The sequence below is a fragment of the Hylobates moloch genome, unplaced genomic scaffold, assembly GCF_009828535.3.
Source record: "Hylobates moloch isolate HMO894 unplaced genomic scaffold, HMol_V3 SCAFFOLD_15, whole genome shotgun sequence".
NCBI lineage: Eukaryota > Metazoa > Chordata > Mammalia > Primates > Hylobatidae > Hylobates > Hylobates moloch.
This window is the reverse complement of record NW_026652290.1, coordinates 44,804,244-44,814,829: the sequence shown is the minus strand read 5'-3', so window position 1 is coordinate 44,814,829 and position 10,586 is coordinate 44,804,244. Positions and strand designations below refer to the sequence as shown.

Here is a 10,586-nt window from a genome sequence, read left to right as displayed (position 1 = left end):
TCTTTCTTTCTTTCTTTCTTTCTTTCTTTCTTTCTTTCTTCTCTCTCTCCTTCCTCCCTCCCTCCTTGTCTCTCTTTCTTTTTCTTTCTTTCTTCTCTCTCTCTCCTTCCTCCCTTCCTCCCTTTCTCTTTCTCTTTCTTTCTTTCTTCTCTCTCTCATTCCTTCCTCCCACCCTTTCTTTCTTTTTCTTTCTTTCTCCTCCCTCTCTCCTTCTTCCCTCCCTCCTTTCTCTCTCCCTCTTTCTTTCTTTCTCTTTCTTCTCTCTCCTCCCTCCCTCCCTCTCTCTCTTTCCTTCCTTCCTTCCTTCCTTCCTTCCTTCCTTCCTTCTCTCTCTCTTTCTTTCTTTCATTCTTTCCTCTTTTTTGATGGAGTCTTGCTCTCTTGCCCAGGCTGGAGCACAGTGGTGCATTCTCGGCTCACTGCAACCTCCGCCTCCCAGATTGAAGCAATTCTGCCTCAGCCTCCCAAGTAGTTGGGATTACAGACACCTGCCACCACACCTGGCTAATTTTTGTATTTTTAGTAGAGATGCGGTTTCGCCATGTTGGCCAGGCTGGTTTCAAACTCCTGACCTCAGGTGATCTACCTGCCTTGGCCTCCCAAAGTGCTGGGATTATTGGCGTGAGCCACCAGGCCTGGCCTCATATAACTTTTCTCACTGGATTGCTGCAGTTTACCTAGGAAGGCCAAGCAAATACTGTCTTCTAGCTACAGGTGAAGAATACTGCCTAAGCTCAGAGAGGTCAAGTGGAGTGACTCACCCAAGTTTGAGCAACTTGCTAGAAGGTGATGGAGCCAGGACTTGAAGCCAGAGCTTCTGACTCCATCCTTACACATACATGGCGCCTGACACACAGCCTTGGTCTACTGGTCACTTTCACCCAGGCATGGGGCCAGTCAACTTAGGTAGAGGTGGAAGTGAAATAAAAAGTAACCCTGCTTTGCAGTCTTTTGAATTATTAGGTTGGTGCAAAAGTAATTGCAGTTTTTGCCATTAAAAGCCTAATAATTCTTTGCCAGTCCTGCTTTGGAAAGCTGTTTTCTGAAATGAAACATGGGCTTTGTGTTCTAATAAAGAACACATTCCAAGTTGGTCAATATTAAGTTGGGGGTGTAATATGAATGGCTCATGCAGTACGAATGGCTGACAAGCTGTGATTCTACAGAGTCAGAAACAACCTCTGTTGAGATTGCATCGAATCCAGAAGACACCTGGGACTCTAAGACATGGCTGCAGAAATATGGCTTGAAGGCCCAGAAGCTATCCTTGTATGATGTCCTTGCTGACTGCTCTTTCCGCCACGCTGATGGGGTTGTGGATATAAAAGCCAAACCAGAGAATGAATCCGTACAGACCAGTGCGGTAGGTGAAGTGCACTCCTGGGAGGGGCTGGGGCCTCCCCTCAAGTCCTGGGTGGGTGAGGCCTCCCTCGGGTCAGAAGGCGGGCAAGGGGCAGCAGGGAGAGAAACCAGCTTGGGTTTCTGTGAAGAAGAGGGTTCCTCTGTTTCCCTCCTCACCCTTCTCCAAAGGGCATCTGTGGGAGTGGAGATCAAGGCTGGGAATGAGTGCTAGACATCAGTGAGTTATGCATAAGCCAAGGGCTGGGCTTGGAGAAATCAGGCATTATGAGTTTCAGAATTATTCAACATTATGCAAATAGAGAAGCCCTTTGTTCCCCCATATTGAATGGAAAAGAGAAATTGCTGGTGAGTATGCCCAGCGCAGCAGGTGTTTCTGTGGTCCTCTTGTATCCTCATTATTCCAGTGACTAGCAGCCAGCATACAGTGCAATCCCAGCAAATACAGAATCAGATTCTCCAAAGGGCTATAGCCATTAAAAACTTTGAAAGCTGCAGTTCTATTGTGGGTGTTGTAGGAATACAGCTTCTCCTAGTGCCCGACTCTGGCTCTCAATGAAGGACAGTGCTCGACAGCAGTGCTGCCTAAACTCCAGCATCATGCATATGAGTCAGTAGGTCCGAAATGCTGCTCAAGAATTTGCATCCATAACAACCCCCAGATGATACTAACGCTGCTGGTCCAGGGGCCACACCTTGAGAAGCAGAGAGGTGTAGAACAGGAACCAGAAGACGAGGTGTCAAAGGTTTAGAAGCATGGAAAGACTAAGAAGTGCCCCAATATGAAATAGAAATCAGGATAAAATGAACATGGCAGATTTGCAAAACCAAAGGCAGGCTCTTTCAGGAGGTGGCAAAGTTCCAGGTACATGCTGTGAAGTGAACCTAAAATGCAAGCCCCGGGCAGACAGGCAGGTGACAGGCGGGTGACCGCAGCCCAGAGGAGACACCTGGGAAAGAAAATCGAGGCCCCCCTCAAATACAGTGTCACCTCATGTATTCTTGAAGGCTCCAATTCAATGTCAAGGTTATTACCGAGATATTGTAACTCCAGCAGAGGTGAACTTCAGTCTTGTTGCCACTTGTTATTAGGCTGGCCGGCCACTGAGCCCTCCATGCCCTCCATGGAAAGGGCACTGTCCTTCGGGACTATGCCAGCCACACCATGTTATGTTCTTGCCCCCTCACTGCTGTGCATTTATGACAAACTGCAAGGAGGAAAATATAAAAACTGAATTAGAAAAATGCAGAATTGATGCAAGACTTGTTTCCTGGCTTACCCTAGGATGCAGGGTAATTGCTACAGCGCAGGGAAAATCTCATTTGTGGGTTTCCTCCCCCAGCACTGTTTTCTGATTTTGTAGACATTATTCAGTAATGTTCAGGAAATCATACATAACTAAATTTTCATTTTAAAAATAGGCCAGGCACGGTGGCTTACGTCTGTAATCCCAGCACTTTGGGAGGCCAAGGCGGGCAGATCACTTGAGGTCAGGAGTTCGTGATCAGCCTGGCCAACATGGTGAAACCCCGTCTCTACTAAAAATATAAAAATTAGCCAGGCTTGGTGGCACATGCCTGTAATCCCAGCTACTTGGGAGGCTGAGGCAGAACCCAAGAGGTGGAGTTTGCAGTGAGCCAAGATTGTGCCTTTGCACTCCAGCCTGGGCGGCAGAGGGAGACTTTGTCTCAAAATAAAATAAAATAAAAAATACATTAGATTCTGGATATTTCAAAATATTAATCCCCATCAATTTGAACATAGCTTACTGCAAACTGATGACAATGGAGTATATTCAAGCTAGCTCTAATACCGATCATCTCCTAACTCATGCTTGTCAATTTTAAATGAAATTTTACAGGACCACTTTGAATAATTTGACTTACAAGAGGGAATTTTACCTCAATTTTTTTGTGCTAGTCAACTATATTATGGTAAAGATTGAGAATTATTAATATATAGGACAGCTACTTTTTTTTTTTTTTTTTTTTTTACAAATACTGATGAGAAAGGGACAGTTTTATTTTTAGTCTTGGGGACTACATACTAAAACTGGATTTGCACCTAAAATTGTGATGTGTATAAAGTAGGAAGAAACTAAGGCTGTGAAATAGGTAGATTATTTAGGGTTCCCTCAGACTCCCACTGGGCAAGACCTCCTAAATATTTAACAATAAAAACTAGTTTATAGGAACAGACCCAGGAAACTCGTTAACACAGAAATGAATGGCTAAAAAGGCCTTATTATGTAGCAGTTCAAAGACGATGAACAATTGGGAGGAGGAGACAAACATGCATTTCTAATAAGAGAATTTCAGGCCAAGCCTAAGAACTTGATATTTCAGGCATCCCTGAAATCACACTGCACGCACGGTTGCTTGAGCTCATGCACAAAACCAGGCCTGATGTTCAAAAACCCATTCTTGTCTCTTCGTCTATTTTTCAAACAAATATTTATGGAGCCCCTGCTATGTACCAGTCCATGTAATATGGCGGAAGGCACACTGGATATGGAACAAGAAATTCTAGGTATAAATGCTACTTCTAGTAGTTACTGATGATGAGATGTTGAACAAATCATGTGACTTCTTTGAGCTTCACGCTTCATATTCGTGAAATGGGTAGTGTAAAGTGCAAATTTACAAATGCATGTCTGAGCACAGTGCCCGGCACATAGGAGATGCCCCACAGATGTTGCCTTCCCTTTTTTCTGCACTACAAACATTGTGAGTCAGAACCGAGCATTTACGGAATGCTTTTATGCTTTATATACAAGGTAAACATTTGTGCTCTCAGTTTACACAGGAGAAAACAGTCGCGGGACCTGCGAGAGGTTAGGTAACTCGCTTGAGATTGATCTTGTGGCAGATGGAGGCAGGGTTTGAACTTGGGTCCACCGGGCTTTCACACTGTGCTTTTCCCATTCTGACACCCTGCTGCCTGACACAGAACTTGCCTCTCTGTGGTGTATGGTCTGATGGTTTTCCATTTGGCTGTGCACGAGGAACACTTGGGAAATGCCCTGTGATGGGGATGTGGTAAGCACGAGAGACAAGACACCTTTCTCCTTCCATCCTTGCAGAGCAGCTGAGGTGTCCACCTCTGCCTGCCTTGGGAGCATAGGACAGATCTCATCATGCCCTTCAACCTCTTTCTGCCTTTTCTGGCTTATCTCCATGCAGTTAACTGTACTGGCAGAAACTGGAGGAAAACAGCCACAATGCAATGCCTGGTTTCACTGTAAATTCATGCCCGCTCATGTCAGTGGATCTTTTGTGCTGCCCAGCAGTCGACTCAGTCCACTCGTTCTCACCAGTCACCACTGGACTCGGGAATTCTCATTGCCATGCAGCTCTGAACATCCCTTTTCTGACCCCACTCCACCCCTCTCTGACTCCTAAAATCCCTCCACTCTACCCTCTGGGCACATCCTCAGCAAACCCCTGATCACCTCTAGGCCTCTGAAACGTTCCCACTGGATGCTTATAGGGGCTCCTCTCTGAGAAGCCCTCCCTGCAGCCCTCTGGAGTGGGGGCTGGTTTCTCTCCTGTTCCCTTTGGACCTGTGGACCTGGGGTGGGTGGTGGCCTCCTTGCTCCTCTTTTCTGGTTCTTGACCTTCTCTCTCCTTCTTCCCATGTCATCAGACTGTGTCACTGGAGACATCTCTTGTGGTTGTCACTTACTGAGCTCACCCTCGTCAGTCCTCGAAGATTACGGGGCTTCTGTCCTGCTTTAATTGGCTCTAACACCTGCTTTAGTTCATAGTGACTTCAGTCCCATATGGAGGACCCTTCCAATACCCCAACCTCTCATTTCTTTGACATTCTCTTCCCCAGTGACTTCCTCCCCAACTCCATCTCTACCACTCCTGCCTTAGGCATGCCCTTGGCCTTATCATTACAAATAACTGTGTAATCATAACCCACATCCTCAGTTCCAAATGCCCCTCTGTCTGACCAGTCATCTGTAGGTTGTTTATTCTCTTGCGCTATTCCCACCCATCTGTCTATTCCCACCCATCATCTGTCTCCTCCACCAGGATATAAAAGTTACTGTTTCTACCATCGCCTCTCTATCCTCTCTATCCTCCCATGCATCCTCAACCATTTTTCCCTTCTGTTAAACTATTGCACTCACCTGGCAAAGCCCCAGATTTAACCCTGGCTAACGCCAACTTTCCGCCTTTTCTGGCTTATCTCCGTGCAGTTAACTGTACTGGCAGAAACTGGAGAAAAACAGCCACGATATAATGCCTGGTTCACTGTAAATTCACGCCCACTAGTGTCAGTGGATCTTTTGTGCTGCCTAGCAGTCCACTTAGCCCCTCGCTGGCTGTCCTCTCCTCCTGAAACACCCAGCACCTTCCGCTCCACACTGACTACACTCACACTCTGCAGGTGAGCTTGCTTCCCATGCTCTGAACGTCGACGGGAATGTCATGAGCTTCTGCCTCCACATCTCAGCCCCCAGTGTCTGCCATCTACCTTTATTTCTCCCAGGCTGAATTGTCCTTGTCCTAAGGCCATTCACTGCACAGATACATGGCTGTCTCTCCACTCGTTTATTCATTCTCCCTTTCTATATCACAGCTCCTATTGCCTGCGTTTCCAGATCATTCGCATCAGCACGCACACATTCTGCCATTTCTCCCGTCTTAAAAAGTTTTTTGATGCCATGTGTACCTCTGGCTGTGCCCGCATGCCTCTGCTCCTTTGAGAATTCAATTCTTCAGTCGGGTGGTATACATTTCCTTCCTCTGCTTCTTTAATTCTCCTCCCATGCTCCTGGGAGCCACTGCCATCAGGCAGAAGCCCCCGCCACTTCTGCCTCTCCACCAAAACCCACGTTTTGCAGGGATCCCTGAATTGTTAAATCCAGGGGTCCATTCTCAGTCTCTTTCTTACTTGACCTGTTAGTAAGTTGATCTAGTTGGTCACTTCCTTGATTTTTTTTTTTTTTCCCAGAATATACACTGCTGGTTATCCTCCCACCTCGCTGGCTGTTCCTCTCTCAGTCTTCTTTGTGACTTCTCCTAGTCCTTAACCTGTCAATGCCGGAGGACCTCGAGGTGCAGTGCTCTGATTGCTCCTTTGTCTACACTCATTTCCCAGGTGGTCTTCTCCAGTCCCATGGCTTTTAAGCCCCTGTGCATGCTGCCTGGCGACTTCAAAATATACCCCTCTAGCCCCGCGGCCTTCCCTGATCTCCCAACTACTGTTGTGCTACTTGGATGTCTAATAGGCACCTTGAACCTGAGACATCAGACGCTAAATCTTGATTTTTCTCATTCAAAGCTGCTCTTCCACAACCTTCTTCCTATCAATTGATTGCAACTCCACCCTTTCAGGTCCCGGCCTGAAAACCTCAGGGTGGTTCCTGACTCCTCTCTTTTCTCGCATACACACATCTGATCTCTCGGTGAACGCTGTCGGTTCTGTTTTCAGAACGTGCCTGTCATTCAGGATCTGACCACTTCTTACCATGGCCTTGGCTGCCCGGGGCCATGCAACTCCGTGACCTTCTGGCTCTTTGCTTCTGCCCTTGGTCCTCAGCCGTCCAGTCTGCTTTACAGAGTAACCACTGTAAAGCTGTGAAACCATAAATCAGACATGTTGCCGCTCTCGTGAAAGCCCTGGGAAGAGTCCTTTTTCACTCAGAGCAAAAGCCAGCTCATTTCCGACAGCTGTCAGGCTTTACGGGACCTGCCCCTGGCCCTCCTCTTTGTGTGTTCCGGCTTCTCTCACTCTCTCTTCCCTCTCTCCCTTTCCTTTGGCAATATTGGCCTTCCTAAAATTCGACAAGCATGCCGGGTGGACTCCCAGCTCAGGCCTTTGCTCTTGCTGCATCCTCTGACCTCCCCCTGGACTCACTATGGCCACACTCTGTTCCTCCAGGCCTTCTCTCCTAGCTCAATGTCTGTGTGAGACTTTCCCTGCGAGGTTCTAACTTGTCCCGTCTCTCCCCTCTTTCTCTGCTCTCTGCTCTTCCTCCTTGCCTTCCTCCATGTGTCATCCTCTGACCTGATGTGTCATGATTTGCTTATTACTGGGCTCCCCTCCTGCACTGTGAGCTCCATGAAGGCAAGGGTTTGGTCATTGTATGTGTTTGTATTCCTGGTATCTAGAAGGTCTCCTAGAGGAGGAGTACCAGATGAGTGCCTGCGGGCCAAGTCAGGGAGGTCGACTGAGGAGGGCTCGCTCTGCCTGTCTCGGTGGAGGGCGCTAGATGTGCAGTGGGGTTCTTGGTGGGAAAAGAGGATTCTTGAGAGGCTCAGTCCCACCTCCTCCAGAATGGTCTCCCTGGCTGTCTAGTCCACTGTAAGCTCTGTCGCTCTTTCTTCATTACCAGGACTTGCCAGGTCCTTACTGTCTCAACCCAGTGCCAGGGATTGAGTATCTAATTCTCCGCATTGCTATGTCTCTCTCTCTCTCCCTCTCTCTCTGTGTGTGTGTGTGTGTGTGTGTCGGTTCGGGGTGTCTCTGTGCTGGAATCATTAGCTTTTCTGGGGCACACATGTGATCTCATGTATCTTTCTGGCCCATGTTCATGACACCTAGTGCAGGGCTCCATAGGAAGCGGGCAGCGGAACATATTTGGTTGAACTAACAAAGGAATGATTGACGGTAGAGTGGAGTGCTAAGAGCCATTTGAATACGACAGAGCCGGAGGTGCCCTCTGGAGGCTCTTCTCTTTGGACAGTTTCCGAGTGGCTTCTGTCCTTTGTCCTCTCCTTAGGAGACCAACAAGAAGACAGTCCATGCAAAATATTGCAGCAGGTTTGTCCATGCTCCCTGGAAGGATGGGAGCTTGGTCCACGTCAACATTACCAAAGAGAAGTGCAAGTGGTACAGTGAGAGAATCCACACAGCCCTGGCCCGGATCCGAAGGAGGTTGGTGTTATTTGCAGGAAGTTACAAGTGGTCTCCTCACTCTGGACATTCTCTTCTGCTTGATCTTTTTTCCTCCCTTTTATTTTTAGTTGACACATAATGATTGTACCTATTTATGTGATACAGAGTGATATTTAGGTGTGTGTATACAATGTACAAAGATCAAATCAGGGTAACTCACATATCCATCACCTCAAACACACGTCATTTCTGTATGTTGTGAACATTCAAAATTCTCTCATTTAGCTTTTTAAAAATATACATAAATTATAGCTGACCATATTGACCCTCCAGAGCTGCAGAATACGAGCTTGTTCCTCCTATCTAGCTAAACTTTTGTATTCGCTATCCAACCTCCCTATCCTCTCTCCCTACCTTTCTCAGCCTCTAATACAGTTCTGCTCACTACCTCTATATGCTCAGATATTTTTAGCTCCCACATGTGAATGAGAACATGTGGTATTTATCTTTCTGTGCCTGACTTAATTTGCTTAACATAATGTCCTGTAGGCTCATCCATACTGCTGCGAATGACAGAATTTTATTCTTTTGTATGGTTTAGTAGTACTCCATGGTGTATATATACGAGTAAAAGCTCAACTGAGAGAAAGTGCCAACAAACATTGTTAAGTCAATGTTGCCATCTGATGGTTTGCTGATAGCCTTGTTAAGAAAAAAAGGGGGGTTGTTTGGATTCAGATCCCAGCTGCCTTGATGCCAGTGCAGTTTATTGAAAACAGCAAGCCAACGTGCAGCTATCACACTGGTCACACATTGCTGTAGGAGGCTAAGGAATGCTTCTATTTCATACCTCACATTCTTTTCTAGGCCACACGTGTATTGCCCAATGTGTTATACCTTTCTTCTGTACTCTTTAGCTGCCTCTCACAGATTTTGATATATTGTATTTCATTTTCAATCACTTCAGAATATTTTCTAATTTTCTCCATCATTTCTTCTTTGACTAAAGGGTTATTTAGAAATGTGCTGTTTAGGCTGGGCACAGTGATTCACGCCTGTAATCCCAGCACCTTTGGAGGCCGAGGGGCGGGGGGGGGGGGGGGGGATTTCTTGTTGGACTAAAGGGTTATTTAGAAATGTGCTGTTTAGGCTGGGCAGGTCATTCTGAAAACATGATCAGAAGGGGGGGGGGGGGTGGATCATGAGGTCAGGAGTTCGAGACCAGCCTGGCCAACATAGTGAAACCCTGTCTCTACTAAAAATTCAAAAAATTAGCCGGGCGTGGTGGCGGGCACCTGTAGTCCCAGCCGCTCGGGAGGCTGAGGCAGGAGAATTGCTTGAACCCGGGAGGCGGAGCTTGCAGATCACACTACTGCACTTCAGCCTGGGTGACAGTGCAAGTGTGTTGTTTACTTCCCAAATATTTGTGGATTTTCCTGATAGCTTTTGTTACTGATTTCTGTTTTAATTTCACTGTAAACAGAGAAATACTGTGTGATTCAATTCTTATAATTTTATTGGGACCTGTTTTGTAGTACAGATTTTGGGAAAAAAATACGGCTATGTTGAGTGGAGTATACTACAGGTAGCAATTAGCTCAAGTTGGTTGAGAGTGTTGTTCAAGTCTTCCATATTATTACTGATTTTCTCTAGTTGTTCTATAAATTATTGAGAAAAGAGTGTTGAAATCTCCAACTGTAGTCTTTAATTCTCATTTCAGTTCTGTTTTTTCTTCATGTATTTTGAGGCTCTATTAATAGTAGCATGTACATTTAAGATTGTTATATTCTCTCGATGAACCAACTTTTTTGTAATTATGAAATGTCCCTTTTATATCTCTGGTAATATTCCTTGCTCTGAAATTTACTTTGATAGAAGTTTAGCCACCCTGCATTATTTTTTATTATTCTTTTTTTCTATCATTTCATCTTTACTTATCTGCATCCTATATTTAAATGGATTTCTTACAGACACGAGATATATAATTATATATGAGCATTGTTTTATTAATCCAACCTAACATATCTTTGCCTTTTAATTGGAGTGTTAAGATCATTTACATTTAATGTGATTATTGATTTGATTGGATTTAAATCTAAGATTTTGCTGTTTGTTTTCTTTTCCCTTTTTACTCGTTTTTTGCCTTATTTTGTTTGAGTATTTTTTATTATTACATTTTATCTCCACTATTGTCTTATTAGCTCTACCTCTTTGTTCTGTTTTGATGTGTGTGTGTGGCTATTTAGGATTTACAATATTTATCTTATTAGTCACCCTATAAATAATATTATATCACTTCATGTATATTACAGGAATCTCACAACTTTCACTCCCACTTCCGTCCTTTCTATTGTAGTGCACTTCTATACATGTA

The 10,586-nt window shown here is 45.4% G+C and overlaps 1 protein-coding gene across 1 annotated transcript in view; it reads left to right on the top strand.

Annotated features, from left to right (window-relative positions):
- The window catches only part of VWA3B (von Willebrand factor A domain containing 3B), a 226,645-nt gene that overhangs the window by 98,643 nt on the left and 117,416 nt on the right, over positions 1-10,586 (top strand). The window contains exons 10-11 of the mRNA XM_058428934.1: positions 1,167-1,363; positions 8,097-8,251. Coding sequence (XP_058284917.1) covers positions 1,167-1,363; positions 8,097-8,251 — 352 coding nt within the window. The remainder of the gene's footprint in view (positions 1-1,166; positions 1,364-8,096; positions 8,252-10,586) is intronic.